The sequence below is a fragment of the Rhamphochromis longiceps genome, linkage group LG14 (genome assembly GCF_057381845.1).
Source record: "Rhamphochromis longiceps isolate RC_006_pf linkage group LG14, R_longiceps_female_GT1.1, whole genome shotgun sequence".
Classification (NCBI taxonomy): Eukaryota; Metazoa; Chordata; class Actinopteri; order Cichliformes; family Cichlidae; genus Rhamphochromis; species Rhamphochromis longiceps.
In genome coordinates, this window is record NC_140570.1 from 40,792,282 (window position 1) to 40,812,175 (window position 19,894).

General features: G+C 48.4%; 1 protein-coding gene and 1 pseudogene across 1 annotated transcript in view; both read right to left on the minus strand.

Annotated features, from left to right (window-relative positions):
• col4a4 (collagen, type IV, alpha 4) overlaps positions 1-11,580 on the minus strand; it is a 45,848-nt gene extending 34,268 nt beyond the window's left edge. The window contains exons 1-12 of the mRNA XM_085429340.1: positions 11,553-11,580; positions 11,356-11,471; positions 7,285-7,356; positions 3,916-4,050; positions 3,572-3,616; positions 3,360-3,476; positions 1,512-1,580; positions 1,404-1,439; positions 1,233-1,295; positions 563-598; positions 411-452; positions 51-131 (exon numbers count right to left, since the gene is read on the minus strand). Of these exons, the coding sequence (XP_085285466.1) occupies positions 51-131; positions 411-452; positions 563-598; positions 1,233-1,295; positions 1,404-1,439; positions 1,512-1,580; positions 3,360-3,476; positions 3,572-3,616; positions 3,916-4,050; positions 7,285-7,356; positions 11,356-11,471; positions 11,553-11,580 (840 nt within the window). The remainder of the gene's footprint in view (positions 1-50; positions 132-410; positions 453-562; positions 599-1,232; positions 1,296-1,403; positions 1,440-1,511; positions 1,581-3,359; positions 3,477-3,571; positions 3,617-3,915; positions 4,051-7,284; positions 7,357-11,355; positions 11,472-11,552) is intronic.
• Positions 11,581-18,546: 6,966 nt separating this feature from the next.
• On the minus strand, positions 18,547-19,873 carry LOC146654778 (uncharacterized; annotated as a pseudogene).
• Positions 19,874-19,894: the final 21 nt, after the last annotated feature.

A 19,894-nucleotide genomic window follows, 5' to 3' on the forward strand; every position in this document is an offset into this window, starting at 1 on the left:
CCCTTAAATGTGCCATCTGATAGGCTGTAACAGAGTGAGGCTCCACCTACTTTGTCTCCTTTGATGTAGAGGTCTTCGGGAGGGTCAACATACTCAAAGGGCCCCGGAGGTCCCTGCAAACCCTGATCCCCCTGTGGACCACACAAACTGCTACAGCACGGCACATACTACACAGTACTGATGCGTTGCTCTTGCTGCTCTATTACTGCAGTAATTGTCAATGGTGAAGTGCAATTTATACAGTTTGCAGTGAAATGAAAACAGAAGGTAAATCAGTCAAACAGAAGAATGTGACAGAGCTCTGCCCCAAACGAGTAATCTAATGGGACTTTTGCACAGCGCCATTGCCTCACGCGACAGGCTGTTCACGAGCTGCTGATTCAGTTAAAAGAAAGGGGGCGTGGTTGTACCTCATCTCCTTTCTGTCCAGGCAGAGATCGACCTCTTTCCCCCTGAAATGCACAAACAACAAATTCTGAAATAAAAGGTCAGAAAACGCAGTCTTTCAAATTACTCTGACGGTATTCACAATGCTAGCCTCTACTACGTGCACATTACTTACGGGTGGACCTCGAGAACCCGGGCTTCCAGGTACGCCCTGCACAGACAGCAAAGACTTCATTATTGCAATTAATAAAATAATTCTTTGTTTCTCAGCTGAATTTGTAAGTTGTACAAAAAACAGTCTCCAACTTCTTGTGTAGCTTAATTTTAATGGAGAGACATAATGTAAAGCCAAAAACGTTATAACTTGAAGTTTTTGAGCCCCTGCAACACCCAGTCTGGCTCCATACAGGGAGCTGAGGCGCAGTTTTTCTAAACACGGCGTCTCTGTGGCTTTTAAACCCCAAAACACGCTGCGCCAAAAATGTGTCCACCCCAAGGATCGGGTCCCCGACACAAACAGAGTAACATAGTGTACGCGATTAAGTGCAGGATTTATACATCAGGGAAACCAAACAACCTCTGGCTACAACACAGAAGAGCCACCTCGTCAGGCCAGTGGACCTTCAATGATGAGGACGTAACATCCTGGACAGGGAAGTTTGAGCAGTGTTCATTTACTGGATGATCAAGCATGCATCAAGACTCCCATACAGGTTATATCTGTGCTTCAAAACCCCAACGTGGAACAGCAGAAACCCGAGACCAGGTCCCTTTAACTGTCCTCAACTTGAACACGTGACACCAGATTACTTTCTTCAAGCAGTAAATGTTAAGTGGTGACTCACGTCTTGGCCTTTTGGTCCTGGAGAACCCAGTGCTCCCTTCGATCCCGAGAGGCCCTGCTCACCCTGCAGACAGACAGACAGACAGAAACCTGAAGGAGGACCACTACAAGTGAACGCTTCCTCCCTGTAAACCCGCTGGCATGTGTGTCACATGACAGTTTGTTTACTCACCCACAGACCGGGATGTCCACTGGGCCCAGCATCTCCCTGTCAAACAGAAAAGCTTTGATTAATAAGCCAAATCCTGATCCTAACCTGCAGCAGTACAAGTGTACTTACAGTCACTCCAGGGTTACGGATGAAATACACCGCCTGATCTCCTGGATATCCTTTCGGTCCTGGAAAACCCTGAAGAATTAAACACCACAGCGATGGTCAAATAGTACTGGACCAAAGATACAGTGGGAGGCAAAGGTTTGGGCAGCCTTGTTAATAGTCATTATTTTCCTGTATAAATCGTTGTTACAATAAAAAATATCAGTTAAATATATCATACAGGAGACACAAGTTTATTGGATTTACAGAAAGTGTGCAATAATTGTTTAAACAAAATCAGGCAGGTGCATAAATTTGGGCTCCACAAAAAAAGAGATGAAATCAATATTTAGCAGATCCGCCTTCTGCAGCCTCTAAACGCTTCCTGTGAGCTCCACTGAGAGTCTGGATTGTGGTTGAAGGTATTTTGGACGATTCCTCTTTACTAAACATCTCTCGTTCATTCAGGTTTGATGGCTTCCGAGCATCAACAGCTCTCTTTAACTCACAGCACAGGTTTCAATAATATTCAGGTCTGGGCTGAGATGAACGTTCCAGAACGTTGTACTTGTTCCTCTGCATGAAAGCTTTAGTGGATTTTGAGCAGTGTTTCGGTCGTTGTCTTGTTGAAAGATCCAGCCCCGGCGCAGCTTCAGCTTTGTCTCCGATTCTCCAGAATCTGCTGATACTGAGTGGAATCCATGTGTCCCTCAACTCTGACAGGATTCCCAGTCCCTGCACTGGCCACACAGCCCCACAGCATGATGGAACCACCACCATATTTTACTGGAGGCAGCAGGTGTTGTTCTTGGACTGCTGTGTTCTGTTTCCTCCGTGCATAACGCCGCTTGTTATGCCCAAAAAACTCAGTTGTAGTTTCATCAGTCCACAGCAGCTTATTCCAGAATGAAGCTGGTTTGTCCAAATGTGCTTCAGCAAACCTCAAGCAGCTCTGTTTGTGCTGTGGGCGGAGCAAAGGCTTCCTCTGCATCACTCTCACATGCAGCATCTCCTTGTGTAAAGTGCACCGAATGGTTCCATCTGCTGCAACATGATGTTGCAGGTCTTTGGTGCTGGTCTGTGGGTCGACTCTGACTGTTCTCACCGTCGCTTCTGTCTGTCTGAGATGTTTCTCGGTCTGACACTTCCAGCCTTAACTTGAACTGAGCCTGTGGTCTTCCATTGTCTCAATATGCTCCTAACTGTGGAGACAGACGGCTTAAATCTCTGAGGCAGCTTTCTGTGTCCTTCCCACCATGATGCTGAACAGTCTTTGTCTTCAGGTCATCTGACAGTTGTTCTGAGACCCCCGTGTTGCTACACTTCAGAGGAAATTAAAAGAGGGAAACTTAAATTGACCCCCTTAAATACTCTTTCTCATTATTGTTTTCACCTGTGTATGTAGGTCAGGGGTCACTGAGCTTACCGAGACAATTTGAGTTCCAATAATTAGTTCTGAAGGTTTGGAATCAATAAAATGACAACAGATTTATGCACCTGCCTGATTTTGTTTAAACAATTCTTGCACACTTTAAATCCAATAAACTTCATTTCACTTCTCAAACATCACTGTGTGCGTCTCCTGTATGATATATTTAACTGACAGTTTTTATTGTAACAACGATTTATACAGGAAAATAATGACTATGAACAAGGTTAACGTTTGCATCCCGCTGTACTGCAGCACACTCAACTATCCACACACAGGCTCACAGCAGTGTAAGACGAGAAAACCTCATCCTTGTTCTCTCAGGACTCTAAAATCTGGATTCTGGAAAACTGAACGTTTCTCCAGCTCTGATTATTTTTACTGTGGCCTTTCTTGCCCTCCACAGTGAAGTGTTTGCTATCAGTGTTACTGTCATTTCTGACCAGTTCTCCGTCACGTCCTTGTTCTCCCAGAAGTCCAGCTTTCCCTTTCTCTCCTCTAGTTCCATTACATCCATCCAGACCTGGATGTCCTGGACCTCCAGCAGGTCCCGGGTGTCCCTGGACACACAAACACATAAACTGATGCCGAGAGCGGGACATCACTAGGTCACAGCTGACTGAGCTAAGAGGCTGAGAGGGGCGGGGCTTCTTACCGGAACTCCATCCAAACCTGGAAAACCAGGAACACCAAGAGATCCCTGAAACCGTAAACAACAAGCAGACGGTTAAACTGTTCTCCACACAGCTCCTCAGATACCATGTGAGGCCTAACAGAGCTCCGATTGGTCAGACAACAGAAACAGTATCTCGTCTTCAGAGGGGTGTACTACAAAGCAAACTATGTTTTCAGTTTGGATGGTCTATGTGTAAAGCTCCTCTGGTGTTGTCTCTGAGTGAAGGTGCTCAGCTGACCGAGAGAGCTGCTAACACAGAAAGCCTGACTCTGTTAAAGCTGCGTTGCAGTACAACCCCGAGGGCAGAAACCATGTTCCTTCACCATATGTCCTTTCAGGCCTGCAGCTCCTGTTGGCCCCTCATCTCCTCTCTGGCCTTTCTCTCCTGGAGGCCCCTGAGGACCCGGGAAGCCCATGGGTCCATTAGGGCCCCGCAGACCCAGAGAACCAGGAGCACCCTGCAGGACACAAAGACACTTGTTAATCCTTTAAAAACTGAATAAATCTTAATAGAAAACATGAACAACATCAGGTTTCTATCGAGAGCTCTTCTAGGCCACCTGATCCCGACGCTCTGTCACTACAGCAAGCACCACTTCTAAAAAATACCAGGACCAATTCTGTTTACATTATACATGCTTCCCTTAGGCAGCATCATTAGAAGACATAGCATACATTTACACTGCTATGCAGATGACACCCAGCTCTATCTGTCCATGAAGCCAGATAACACACACCAATGAGTTAAACTGCAGGAATGTCTTAAAGACGTAAAGACCTGGATGGCCGCTAACTTTCTGCTTCTTAATTCAGATCAAACTGAGGTTATTGTAGTCGGCCCTGAAAAGCCTAGAAATATGGTCTCTAAGCAGATTCTTACTCTGGATGGCATTACCTTGGCCTCCAGTAACACTGTGAGGAACCTTGGAGTCATTTTTGACCAGGACATGTCCTTCAACGCACATATTAAACAAATATGTAAGACTGCTTTCTTCCATTTGTGCAACATCTCTAAAATTAGAAATATCCTGTCTCAGAGTGACGCTGAAAAACTAGTTCATGCATTTATTACTTCCAGGCTGGACGACTGTAATTCATTATTATCAGGAAGTCCTAAAAACTCCCTGAAAAGCCTTCAGCTGATCCAAAATGCTGCAGCAAGAGTCCTGACAGGGACTAGAAAGAGAGAGCAGATTTCTCCTGTTTTGGCTTCCTGTTAAATCCAGGATTCAAAATCCTGCTGCTCACATACAAGGTCTTAAATAATCAGGCCCCATCTTATCTGAATCCTTATCACTCGAGAAACACGAAGCCGACAAACAAACTAAGAGAATTCAACTGTCTGCTCGAATCTGAACTTTTGAAACTGTAAATCATTCTTTGTCATATCAGTTCCTCATTAAATACACGTCACATTAACAAGCTGGCTCATGGTGTAAAGCGTCGCCTGTCAGAAAGTATAAGAACATATAAAACAATCAGGAGCGTAACTGAACCTGAGACGGACTCTTTATGAATCGCAGCACTGATGGCAGAGCGGGTGGACTTCGTATGGTTTAATCCAGATGTTGGTGCATTCGAGTCCCACATGTGTAATGCTGTTATCTGACCATTTGAGGGCGGCGTGGCACCAGAACAATGACACCCCCCCCCCCCCACACACACAAACTGCCACGAGGGGTTTGGACTGCTTATCATAAAAGATTCAGAAATGAGTGTGTCAAAGGCACAGCACTGTCCACAGCCACATCCACACATGTGCACAGGAAACAAGGTCAAAGGTCAGATTTACTGCATAGACTCAGCCCCTTGTGGTTCAAACTGAGTAAAAGCAGAGAGCGTTCCAGGATAAAGGGAGCGGCGCGTACCTGTGACAGGTGCCGTCTTGTCGCCCTCACTTTGTGTACACTTGGTTTGTAAGCCTGTTGTTAAGCTGAGTGATGGCGACCCTCAGTGCAGTTTCACTTTAACGCTCTGCTGCATTTCCAGAGCCTTTTCTTATTCTTATTTCTGGACTTGGAAGTGGAGCCTCAGATAATCATATTAGGGATTATTTCCTTTAGATGATATCGCAAATACAAGAATAGGAAACATGGAGTGTTACTAGCAGGCCGAGGTTTTCACTCACAGGGACGACCGAACACGTCTGAGCTCATTATTAGAAACACGCTTAATATGAAGATGCACCTCTGGACCAGGAGATCCACTAGATCCACTTTAACTACAAGGCTGTGTTTGGGCCATGTGATGAAAACAGATGCTTTTCTGAAACTAGGTCATTCGTTCAGAGGTGTGTAGTTTCCGGCTGAGGAAACATGAATATCTGTGAGGTAATGAGGCCTTACGAGAGCAAAACAAGCATAAAAGCCAAGAAGAACACATGGTGAGCATGTACAGACCGAGTCACCTGGGCAGGTGAGGAGAAGGAGGTCAGTGTGTTTATCGCATGATCTGGCTGCAAAGCTGCATCACAGTAATGTAACTAGTGGATCAGGTGTTGCAACAGTGACCGAAATCGGAGTGTTTTTGTTCACAACAGAAGCTGTGGAGACACCAGGTGTCTCCACAGCTTCTGTTGCAACAGTGACCACAGAGTTTTGTAACGACTGTAATGATTCACGTATCTGCACACATCATACAGTTGCTTCCATTTTTACCTGATGTACAAATAAAGTTTGACGTCTTGACTAAAACTCCCCTGTGTCCAGTGTTAGTTAGAGCTCTGTTTGTCTCCAGCATCGAGATGTTTATGATCCCTGATGTTATCTGACCATTGATCAGATACACCAATACAAACTTATTGATACTCTGTGTTTATAATCAAAACCGATTGGTTTGGGTGAATCCGTCAATCCTGTGTGAGTGTGTGTGTGTGTGTGAGTGTGTGTGTGTGTGTGTGTGTGTGTGGGTGTGTGATGAGATGTGACAGCTGTGATCTCTGTTAGTCCTCTCTCCATCCTCCTTTCTCTTAAACCGCTCAGCGTGAAATCACTGGGACAGACGCCTTCCCACAATCCTCTCTGCCTGTCTACTGCCCCCAGCTGTACAAACACACACACACGCGCACACACACACAGGAGGTCAGTGTGAAGCTGGACGACAGTCTGACAGATACATGTTGTTCTTATTGCTGTTGTTAACTTGATCAGCTGATTGTCATGTGATGTTACATCAGCGGTTTGAATTAATTCATCATAACGTACAAACGAGCCTCAGTCCTGACGACCACGAGCTCTAACAGCAGTTACAGCACAACGCTATCCCGGGCTGGGATAACTGACCTGCGGGGACATGCTCCCTGTTGGGAATAAAGGTCCTTATAATCGGAATCATTTCAATTTAGGGTGAAAACTCAGGTTCAAGGTTCAGTTAAGTGCAAAGAAATTCAAGCAAGTCCTCTGAAGTGATGAAAACATGCATGTGTGTGAGTAATCTGCTGAGTCAGTTTAAGGTAAACAGCTGGTAATTTAACACCAGCACTCCTCAAACAGCTCCTCATTTCACTCTGTGTGTGTGTGTGTGTGTGTGTGTGTGTGTGTGTGTGTGTGTGTGTGTGTGTGTGTGTGTGTGTGTGTGTGTGTGTCCTGAGCTGCCACTGAAGGAGTCTGAGGTTTGTTGACACTGAAGAGTGTGCAGCTGCGCTGTGGTTCGCTGCTGTTCGTGTGTGTCAGAGTTAGTGGGCGGAGTCTCACCCTTGCTCCCTTGGCTGGGAAACACTGACAGGTGGAGCAGTCCCGCCCACCACATGGCTCAGACAGGTCACCCTGGAAAAAAAGAGAACAACAATATTACATGACATCACCATGACCATCACTGTATCATAATAAGACATCACCTCAGCTCAGCTGACGCCATCACTGTAGTTGCAGTAAAGACCAACAAAGAGCAGCACTCGTGTTTATGCTGACCGTGTCACGCACCAGGTTACAGGAGTCGAGGCACAACCATTCATGAGAGCAACAACATAAAGCAGGCTTCAGAGGTAGGAAGGAATAATCTGGTTCAGCTTGTACCTGCAGCTTTGTGTAGCATCTGAAAGTATTAATCTCCAGCCCTGAAAAAGATGCAGTCCCTCCGACGTCCAGCAGAGGCTCCAGCAGCGCGGATTGCTTCCTGTTTTTATAGGCTGGGAGGGACCTGCTGTTAGCATATCACAGTTTGGGCCAACGACAGTTTCATCCAGCACATCTGTCTCTCATCTTCATCATCTACGGATTCAAAAGCCCAGCCGAAGCATCCACTCAGTGTCACTCTTCTGCCATCACCTCGTCACTCTGCAGCATTTAGAGGGATTTGTCCTCTTCTAATCTTTTCTTCTAGTACTTCTTAAACGCTACTTGCTGTAGCTTCTTGTGATGATCTTCCCTTGAGTCCCTGATTTTGTTGGGAGTTAAACTTGATAAATTCTGCATGAGTGAGCCAGAAAGGGCACAACTAAACCCGTCATTAGTTACCTTATCCCCTCATTTCCATCAGCCGCTTCTGGTAAACATCTGGAAGAACGTGCAGCTGGATGGCTGAAGAACGGCAAAGGAAGGCTGAAGTGAAGGTCTGTATTTTTGGGGCCATCCTTGGTGTTTGTGCCCATCAGGAAATGTGGGGTTACTAGTGGGCGGAACTTACAAGACTCGCATCCTCGCTTGCAACTCCCTACTTCCATGCTTAGCTCAGTTTTTCCAGGACCTCTTACCTTTCCAAGCCTTTACAGATTCCAGTGCGTAAAAGAGCAACTAGATGATGCAATTAAGCCTTTGGGAGTTCCTGTCTCTGCGCTCAGCTGTGTGTCCCATCAAACTGAACCTCTTCAGCTTGTGGTCTCAAGTTTCACATTGTCTCTGCTCTACTCCGTCTTCTTGGCTTAAACACAGAAGCCACACATCAGGATTACGATGCTGTTAACTGAGAGCTAGCTGAGGAGTGGAGGCGCTGGTTACAGGAGGATGCCTTCATAACCTGGACTGCTCATAAAAATCTATCCTCCTACCTCCAATCAGCTTAAAAGTTCAACTCCCAACAGGCAACAGGTAACTACTTTCTGCTAGGTTCAATTTCATCATCACCTACGGCCCTAAAATATAAAACCTGATGCTCTGTATCTACAGTTCCCTCTCGAAGAAAATCTGCCCACCGTAGAACCGAATCTTGGTGCATCGTGAGCACTGAACACTCAACAGAATGAAGCTGACCCAGGGAGCCCCGGTACAACCAGGGAACCGCCCCCCTGCTCAGGCCCTGTGTTGAAATATTCAAAGTGTTATTACTTGAGTTCAAGTTTTGCTTGAATAAATAAAGAGTTAAACTGACATTGGTCAACTGGGTCTAAGTCAATAACATAGTATTTGTTAGAATGAAAGGACTCAACCTGTTGTGTGCTTTTAGACTTGGTTTCTGTCTATTGATGCTCCGACCGCAGCACTGTTTTTATTTTCTGTTCAGACAGTGAGGAATGTAAACACAAGTCAGACAGAAAGACAAGCATCTGAGATTCTCAGGAAGCAGACAGCTGACTGTGTGTGTTTATCAGATCACGTCAGCGACAATCACGCTCCAATTTTTCCTGACCGATTCTTTCAATGAGAACAGATGTTCAGATGTTCAGATTGATGTGACAGAAAAGGGAGATTTAAACTCTAGAACAAGCCAGAGGCTCGTGTTCCAGTGCATTTACAGACACGACCTGTGTGCTCACAGTTAGACGTGTAAATAAACTTGTAACCTCTGTGACATAACTATTGAAGCAGTACAAGTGCACCTATAAAAATAATCACACCTGATCTTCATTGATCTTAATAAATCGCTCTGTGACCAACCTGTGCACCTTTTATTAAACTACGTGGTTTGAAATTGAGCTCAAATTCAAACAAAAACTATCCTGACTGCAGAGCAGCAATATGAACTTTGAGCAATGGGAACACAACCTCTGGCAAACCAGTCTCAGGTGGATTCAGAGTTTCACAGCACAGTCAGGTCCATTTAGCCAGCTACATGGTTGCTTTGGTCATTTCGCCTCTGTACACACAGGAAACTAATCAAAAACATGCAGACTTTTACACTGAAGGTCTGAAAAAAGAAGTATTGCAATATTATTTTAGGAGCTGCAGTCATTTCATACACAGCTCCCCATTCAAAGGCTCAAAAGTAATCGAGTAGTATCATGGACACAGATGATGATCATTCCCTCATTAATGCATAGAAAATGAATTCAGTTCAATTCATTTATTTATTTATGTGGCACAAAATCATAGTTGCTTCAAGGTGCTTTATACTGAAATTTAGACCCTGCAAGAAAACAAAAGATCCAATATTGTTTGATTCATGTGTTTAACTCGACTGCAGCACTTTAAATGAGTTAGACGGACGTCAGTCTAATCAATGCGTTTACGTCAATAAACTTTAGAAACACATTTTTTTCCTTAATAAACTTTAATTCCACTCAAAATAAACTGCTGGAATTTCAGGACCACGGACAGCGACTGAGGATTTCACGGTGATTGGTGCTCCAACAGGTGAGTGGAGGATGTGGTGCTGCCCTCAGACGCCTCACTGACAGGCCCTCACGCCAGACTCTTAAACACATGTTTGTCAGGTTACATGTGCTCTTAAAGCCTCGGACTCACAGTCTCTGTGCCTGTTTGAGAAAATAGGGTTGATGCTATCGGCTCTATGATTGGCCGATTCTTGGACTTGACCAATAGCTGCTCTTCTACAGTGTAGCGCTGAGTGTGCATAAATCCACTCATGTAAGCTACTTTGTTGTTATTTATAACAGATATTAGGGAACATGTGCAGATGAATAGCCGTACTTGTATATATTGTCAGGGTTGCATAGTAACCAGCACAAGGTCGTGAAAACAATCTGTACATGTTTCAAGAATATTAATGTTTCAATATTCCATAAATACTGTTTATGTACATGTGTTCAGTAAAATAACAGAGTATCTGTGATATTGTAACTTGGTCCTGCTTTAAATTAATTTTTTTGTATTTCGGGCTTTTTATGGTCCTCGCTGTCCTCTAGTTACAAACACAAGCGGTCAACTGCACGCTGCAGTTTGCTTTTCTGTTTTCTAATTTGTGATTTTTATTGACAGGACGAATACAACCAGAACATAAATAAGACTGAAAGGCGACCTCACAAACAATAGCACAAACCAAATAGACTGAATAATACTTCTGTCACTGCTACCTGAGCCAACGCTGCGACCTTCTGGATTTCTTCCTTGACAAAATGAACACAGTTCGACACCATTCAGTCAAATCGCCTTTAGCTAGTTTCATACCCAGCTGTCTGATTGTTTTTCACCTCACTGTCCTCATATGGCATCACTTTGGCCTCACTCTTTGAAGAAGCCTTGAATGTCGAGTTTTCTTCATTTATGAAAGCCAGTGACACAAATCAGTCGCACAGCGCATGTCATAAAGACAAAAAGACCCGGATGTCCTGGTTTTCTGTCCTGCAGACAGAACAGACGTTACCATCCTGGACACCTTGGACGGCACAGGCTAGTATTTACACTCTGACATGCTTTCATTCATCTTCTTCTAGCTGCTGCCTTTACAGGTCACCATGTCCCAGAATCCCCCTCTGTCACACCAACCCTCTTCACCACATCCATCAATCTTCTCTTTTCCTGCTGCCTGGCAGGTCTATCATATGCACATGTGCAAACGATCTCAGGCTCTCCGACTCCCCTTCATAGACCCAGTGAACATCTGAACAGCTTCAGCTCTGTAACTTCAGCTCAGTCCCTTGCTTTGTTGACCCTCTGCTCCTTCGTCTTTGCCTCTCCTTCTGTCTCCGTCTCATTCAGACACATGTATTCCGTCTTCTTTCGTTCCTCTTCTCTGCAGGATCTCCTCCAACTGCTCTCTGCTCTCACTACAGATCACAGTGTCATCTGCAAACATAGTCCACGGATTCTGAACTTACTGGTCGACCCATCTGTCCCTCACGCCTCACCTCTGTCCTCATACTGCAGCACCCTCATATACTTCCTAATGCAGTAGCACAGTTCCTCTCTCAGCAACCAATCACCTGCTTTCTCTGATCTTTCTCTGATCCAAAAAGACACGGTGACACTCCTTCAGTTTGCAGCAGATGGCCCCGCCCCTCCCTGAGCCTGGTTCTGCTGGAGGTTTCTTCCTGTTAAAAGGGAGTTTTTCCTTCCCACTGTTGCCAAAGTGCTGCTCATAGGGGGTCATGTGATTGTTGGGTTTTCCTCTGTATGTGTTATTGTAGGGTCGACATTACAATATGAAGCACCTTGAGGCGACTGTTGTTTGGTGCTGTGTAAATAAACATACTGCCCTCCTGCATGTCTCTCCTTAACACCACACCTACACAACAGCTTTTCATCAGCCCTGTTCACCTGTCCATTGAAATCACCCCCAACCCCACCTCCACTACCACCACTCTCTACCACTTTGACCAACTTCCTCCCCAATGTCTCTGTCTTCTACCTGATCTCCAACCTGTGGGGCATACACACTGATGACATCCAGCATCGACCCTTCAATTCACAGCTTCAAACCCACGATCTCGTCTGACACTTTCTCCACGACACTATTCGCTGTGGGATCAATAAAGTGTCTGTCTATTCACAGACTCCTGTCCTCCTGTGAAATCCCATGCAGAAATCCTACAAACACCCCCGATGTTTGATTGCACTTCGTACTGAAAGATTAAACACAAATGCACTGATGTGGCTGTGCTCTGAGGGGTCATCGGGCAGAACAGTAGGACCTGATCCAGGATGTTCGCTCTTCACACATCCCACACCGAGTGTCCCTGTTGATGTAGTCAGTGTGTTTTTTTTTTCCTCTGTGGGCCCCAGACAGCGAGTTTCTCAGCAGGCAGCAGTGTTTGTGTTAGCAGCCGCATTCCTGCAGCGTTGTGTAAACTAGGTTATCAGTGAGGCGTGGCTATCAGCAGGAATGTGACTGCTATCACTTTATCTGCTGTCAGGACTGAACGTCTCCCAAACCATCGTCCTTCCATCCACCTCCATTTATGCTGCACTATCACTACTTACGCTGTCATGACTCTCTGCACTCAAATCACCTCTTCATCAGCACTCCAGCTGTACTCAAACCAGCTTCCAGCATCTTCCATTAATCACCATCCCTCTGTCTGGGGTACCGAGATGAAGGGACTGACTGGCTGACCAGAAATCCCAGCCGCTGATTGGCCGGTGCTGCTGCTGTTCCCAGACAGACTGAACCTGGTGACCTCAACGTGACAGGCAGGGTAAAGAAAACAGTCTCCATCTCTACAACATCTGAGGATCCAGGTCTGATCCCTGAGGGACTCCAGAGGACCTGAACAATCAGACCCTGAGCTCAGTCCAGTGTTGTTTACATACAGATGAGGACAAATTATTATGAAATTTAAAGTTTGTCACTTACTATTTTCTAACAGTCAGGAATTTTTAAATGTCGCATTTCTAAAGAAGCTCGTTGCCAACTGGGCAACATGCCTCGTTTCTATTTGCATACAATTACAGAAGTATGGACATATAAAGTTACACGGTACAAAACAACTTCAGACTGATGTGCACACAGCTGTGCCATCAACGTCCAAAACAGGCATTGCTCCAGGTGAAGAACGACGTCCAGAAAACCAAAGTGAACGTCACTGAGCCCTGACTTCAATCCCACTGAAAATCTGTGCGGTGAACTGAAGCCCGAGGTCTATGCAGGAAAACCATCGAGTCCAGACAGCTGCTAAAGAACAATTAGCTGGGATTGTTCAGGAGACGTGAGACTTGTTAAAGCTGCAGCGACCGCTGCCTGTCATTTACTGCACGAAACACAAATGACTGTTAGCTTCATGGGGCTATGCACCCCTCAGGGTCAGATGGCCCATCTCGTCTTCAGCCTGCAGACCATGTGTGAAGGATCCACCAAACACCTGACGCTGTTAGCGTCCTGCCAGGTCATTGGGTTTAGATAATATTCCCTCTTTTTAATAATAATAATAATAATAATAATAATAATAATGGATTGGATTTATCTCCTCCTTGAATCGCTACCTTATCGTGGTGGAGGGGTTTGTGTGTCACAGGGATCCCAGGGGCTATGTTGTCTGGGGGCTTTTGCCCCCTGGTAGGGTCTCCCATGGCAAATTGGCCCTGGGTGAGGGACCAGACAAAGAGCGATTCATAAGACCCTTATGAAAAGGACACCGAGGGAACAGTTTACCCTGCCCGGGATAGGGTTACCGGGGCCTCGCCCTGGAGCCAGACCCGGGGAGGGTGCCCGAGGGCGAGCGTCTGGTGGCCGGGCCTTAGTCCATGGGGCCCGGCCGGGCACAGCCCGAAGAGGAGACATGGGCCCATCCTCCCGCAGGCCCACCACCCGCAGGAGGCGCCATAGGGGTCGGGTGCATTGTGTGCTGGGTGGCGGCCAGGAGCGGAGGCCCTGGCGGACTGACCCCCGGCTGCCAAGACTGGCAATAGGGACATGGAATGTCACCTCTCTGGTGGGGAAGGAGCCTGAGTTAGTGCGTGAGGTTGAGAGGTACCGGCTAGATATAGTCGGGCTCACCTCTACACATGGCTTGGGCTCTGGAACCAGTCTCCTGGAGAGGGGCTGGACTCTGTCTCAGTCTGGAGTTGCCCTTGGTGAGAGGCGGCGGGCTATCCCCTCGGCTTGCTGCCGGTACGTTGGGGTTTTTCCCGGTGGACGAGAGGGTTTGTTCCCTGCGCCTTAGGGTCGGGGAACGGGTCCTGACTGTCATCTGCGCTTATGCGCCGAGTGGCAGTTCAGAGTACCCAGCCTTCTTAGAGTCAATGCTCACGTGGGTAACGACAGCGAGACCTGGAGGGGCGTGATTGGGAGGAACGGCCTCCCTGATCTGAACCCGAGCGGTGCTCTGTTATTGGACTTCTGTGCTAATCACAGTTTGGCCATAACGAACACCCTGTTCGAACATAAGAGTGTCCATAAGTGCACGTGGCACCAGGACGCTCTAGGCCGTAGGTCGATGATCGATTTTGTAATCGTATCACCAGACCTGCGACCATATGTTCTGGACACTCGGGTAAAGAGAGGGGCTGAGCTGTCAACTGATCACCACCTGGTGGTGAGTTGGATCAGGTGGCGGGGGAAGACGCTGGACAGACCTGGTGCACCTAAACGTGTAGTGAGGGTGTGCTGGGAACGTCTAGCAGAGGCCCCAGTCCGCGAGATCTTCAACGCACACCTCCGGCAGAGCTTCAACGGCATTCCGAGGGAGACTGGGGACATTGAGTCCGAATGGACCATGTTCAGCGTCTCCATTGCCGAAGCTGCTGCATTGAGCTGCGGCCGCAAGGTGGTTGGTGCCTGCCGTGGTGGTAATCCCCGAACCAAATGGTGGACACCAGAGGTGAAGGGAGCCACTAGGCTGAAGAAGGAGTCCTATCGGGCTTGGTTAGCCTGTGGGACTCCGGAGGCAGCCGACAGGTATCGACAGGCCAAGCGGAATGCGGCTCGGGCAGTGGCTGAAGCAAAAACTCGGGTGTGGGAGGAGTTCGGAGAGGCCATGGAAAAAGACTTTCGGACTGCCTCGAAGAGATTCTGGCAAACCGTCAGACGTCTCAGGAGGGGAAAGCGGTGCTCTACCTGCACTGTGTATAGTGCTGGCGGAGCGCTGCTGACGTCGACTGAGAAAATTGTCAGGCGGTGGAAGGAATACTTCGAGGACCTCCTTAATCCCACTGACACGTCTTCCGAGGAGGAAGCAGAGTCTGGGGATGAGGGGAATGACCCGCCAATTTCCGGGGGCGAGGTCACTGAGGCAGTTAAACAACTCCTTGGTGGCAGAGCCCCTGGTGTTGATGAGGTCCGCCCCGAGTTCCTGAAGGCTCTGGACGTTGTAGGGCTGTCCTGGTTGACACGCCTCTGCAATGTTGCGTGGAGATCAGGGGCAGTACCTGTGGACTGGCAGACCGGGGTGGTGGTCCCCATCTTTAAGAAAGGGGACCAGAGGGTGTGTTCCAACTACAGGGGGATCACACTCCTCAGCCTCCCTGGGAAAGTCTATGCCAGGGTGCTGGAAAGGAGAGTTCGTCCGTTAGTCGAACCTCGGATACAGGAGGAACAATGCGGTTTCCGTCCTGGTCGCGGAACACTGGACCAGCTCTTTATCCTCTCCAGGATACTTGAGGGTGCATGGGAGTTTGCCCAACCAGTCTACATGTGTTTTGTGGACTTGGAGAAGGCATTCGACCGTGTCCCTCGGGGTGTCCTGTGGGAGGTGTTGCGGGAATATGGGGTGTCTGGCCCATTGCTACGGGCCATTCGATCCCTATACAACCGTTGCAAGAGCTTGGTTCGCATTGCCGGCAATAAGTCGGACTCGTTCCCGGTGGGTGATAGGCTCCGCCAGGGCTGCCCTTTGTCACCGGTTCTGTTCATAATTTTTATGGACAGGATTTCTAGGCGCAGCCAAGTGGCGGAGGGCTTTCGCTTTGGTGGCCTCAGAATCTCATCTCTGATTTTTGCAGATGATGTGGTTCTGTTGGCTTCATCGGGTGAGGGCCTCCAGCTCGCACTGGAACGGTTCGCAGCCGAGTGTGAAGCAGCGGGAATGAGGATCAGCACCTCCAAATCTGAGGCCATGGTTCTCAGCCGGAAAAGGGTGGAGTGCCCACTCCGGGTCGGGGATGAGTTCCTGCCCCAAGTGGAGGAGTTCAAGTATCTCGGGGTCTTGTTCGCGAGTGATGGGAGAAGGGAGCCGGAGATCGACAGACGGATTGGGGCTGCAGCTGCAGTAATGCGGATGCTGCACCGGTCCATCGTGGTGAAGAGGGAGCTGAGTGTAAAAGCGAAGCTCTCAATTTACCGGTCGGTCTACGTCCCTACCCTCACCTATGGCCACAAGCTGTGGGTAGTGACCGAAAGAACGAAATCGCGGATACAAGCGGCAGAAATGAGCTTCCTCCGAAGGGTGGCTGGCCTCTCCCTTAGAGATAGGGTGAGAAGTTCGGCCATCCGGGAGGGGCTCAGAGTAGAGCAGCTGCTGCTCCACATCGAAAGGAGCCAGCTGAGGTGGTTCGGGCATCTGACAAGGATGCCCCCTGGGCGCCTCCTGGGTGAGGTGTTCCAGGCATGTCCCACCGGGAGGAGGCCCCGGGGCAGACCCAGGACACGCTGGAGAGATTATATCTCTCGGCTGGCCTGGGAACGCCTTGGTATTCCCCCGGATAAGCTGGAGGAGGTGGCTGGGGAGAGGGAGGTCTGGGCCTCTTTGCTTAGGCTGCTGCCCCCGCGACCCGGCCCCGGACAAAGCGGATGAGGATGGATGGATTGGATTTATATAGCGCTTTTCAAGGCACCCAAAGCACTTTACAATGCCACTATTCATTCACTCTCACATCCACACACTGGTGGAGGCAGCTACAGTTGTAGCCACAGCTGCCCTGGGGCAGACTGACAGAAGCCAGGCTGCCATATCGCGCCATCGGCCCCTCTGGCCAACACCAGTAGGAGGTAGGGTAAAGTGTCTTGCTCAAGGACACAACGTTCGGGGACCGAACCGGCGAGCTTCCGGTTACAGATACGCTTCCGGACCCCCTGCGGAAACCCCCTGAGCCACGGGGGCGACCGTGGCTCAGGGGGTTTCCGCATGTTAAGAACACACAAACTGTAGACAAGACAACAAACCTGCTACACAGTCAGATCATCTGTCACTGGTAGATTTGCATTAAAAAGAAAAATCAGCTTGTAAAATGTAAACCATCACTTTTGTTTTCATCAGGTCTGATCCGGGGCTGCTGACTTTGTCGATCCTCTGCTTACTAATCCTACACTGAGTCCTCCAGCGAAGCCGAAACTTAACCTTCATCAGACATGATTAAACGATTCAGCGTCAGGCTGGCGGTAAACAAAACACTAACAACTGTTTCAAATCCTTCAAGGAGAAAAACATTCACTGCTTCAAAGCTGCTTTTTGTTTTTTGTCGTATCTGACGAGGACGCACCGACTCCTGGGACGCTGATATAGCTGCAGTTATGTTGCTGTCAGCACCGTTTGATTGGTTTCAGTAATGTGGGATCAGCTTTGCTCTGTATCTGTGCTTTACTGTATTTCATAGATTTACATGTTACTGATGAACTATGGCAGTTTGGGTGATCGGCTGACGCTCTGATGGCGTTTTTGACTGAATGAAGCAATTGTTAAAGATAAATAAATTAATCAGGTGATTGCTCCATAATAAAAATAACTGTTGGTTGCAGAAGCACCGTTTAGTTCAGTGTTGCAGTATCGGCAGGAGTGACTATAATCAGCTGTCTGCTCAGTCAGTTTCCTGTCTCACGTTCCTCCACCTTCAGTTAGCAACATTAGCCATTATTATTGTCTGCAGTCACAGTGCAGTTAGCAAAGTGGACATGAAGCTGTTCTCCACCTGCTTAGACCCATCAGACTGCAGGACTACAGCCTCAAACACTGCCACAGTGAGCCGGCCGGGACGCCTGCTGGTAGCAAAGCACTGGAGGTAGCTAGTTTTCAAATGAATATAGACAGATTGACCATTAGTTTGTTGTCTGTGGATGACATCATTCTCTCTGACAGATGATATAACAGAAATAAAATGACCCGTCAGAGCAAAGCTCATGTGTGGACAACCCTGGAAAAAGGTAACGAGATGGAACGATGTGGGAAGAAGCTTCATTCGGGAACAGCAGCTTGTTTTAGATGTTAGTAGTTTCAGTGGATTAGCTCAGGGCAGAGAAAGTTATTCTACAGTTTCTGGTCAGCGCTGTTTAAACGGTGTTTTCATGTCTCCTGGCTCTGTGGGCGGAGCCTTAGCTAACAAAAGCAGACGGCACCAATCTGATGCCAGGTGCGACTGACTGTGATTTCACCGGCTGTTTACTGCTTGTTGACAGAAGCTTGTGTTTCTTTGGTTATTGTGAGGTAGATCGTGGTGTACAGAGAAGCTTCAGCCCCTCTGTGAGCACCAGGATGAGTCGTCACCGTTAAAGAAGTCCGATTTCAGAATCCGATTCAGAAACAAGCGAGGATGGACCGTGAGATTCGTCCTCTCTCTGAGAAGACTGTAGGACTCAGGCTTCAAGGAGAAGCCCACAGTGGAGGTGGCTGCTTGGTGGATGAACGGCGTGGGAGCCGCAGGTGGTGGCGCTGCAGCGGAGGCAGGTTGCTGGACGGGCCCCTCGGACCCCCCAGCGGAGGCAGACTAAGGCTGGACGAGCCCCCTCGGACCCTCCAGCAGGAACAGGCGGTGGAGTAAATGACTGAGGTGAGAACTGAGCAGGTGACTGAGCTGATAGGTGAGCTAAAGTCTGAGCTATGGAGAGAAGTTTAATATGTACCGACTGTTGTAAAGATGGTAGTAATGGTGGGTAAGGTGGTGGATTAGCAGTAAGCTGAGCTAGTTACCCTGAGACACCAGAACCTGAAGAAAACTGCTGGACGGGCTCACCTGAGCCTCCAGCGAGGTCAGAAAAAGGTGCAGGTACCTGCCGAACACCAGCCACTCCCACCCAAGGACAAGGTACGGGTGCCGGAGCGAACTGGTTCCCGGTCACCCTGGGAGCCGGGACAGGCACCGTCAATGGCTGGGCAGCTGCTGTCCCCACCCGAGGAGCTGGTATGGGTGCAGCGACAGGCAGAGGCTCAGCAAACACAGACTCCTCTAAAATGTTTTTCAGCTTCCTACCACCACCACGTCTAACAGTCTTAACAGTTTTCACAGTCTCAGAATTTCTAGTGTTCACATGATTGCCTTTTTCCCTCTCAGAGGGAGCAGAATGAAAACAGTCATTATAACTCACCACGGGGAGTGGCTCAGCAGAGACGGAGTGGCGACTGCGTGAACGTCGCTTTCTCCAGGAAGTGGGAGGTGGCGAACTGGGCTGCGAATCCTCCAAAAGACCGGGGTGCGATGAGGAAGCAGAGAGTTTGTGAAGCTCAGAACGTGGCAGACCCAAAAACAGAGCGAAGGACTGCAGCGGAGTGAGTCTAACGTCCGGCGTCACGTAATCTTTCTTCCTCCGCCGCTTAACCCTCTTGTCGGACTGGTAATCCAGGGGTGAAGGCGGAGGTGTAGCGACTGGAGAGAATGAGCACGTGCTCAACCTGATCGCCCAAGGCATAGGCGCCGGCTCGGCCGTAGCCATGGCAGTTTGGAGGCTGCGGGGCCCTCCCAAAGCCAAACGTGACCCATAGAAGGGTGACTGGAGCTCCCGGGCATGCTTAGCCTCCTGCCTCACGATCTCCTTGAGGAAGGCAGAAACTGCGGGTCGCCGATACCCCACGGAGTCTGCTGGGTCCATGTTCTGGTCGCGATCTTCTGT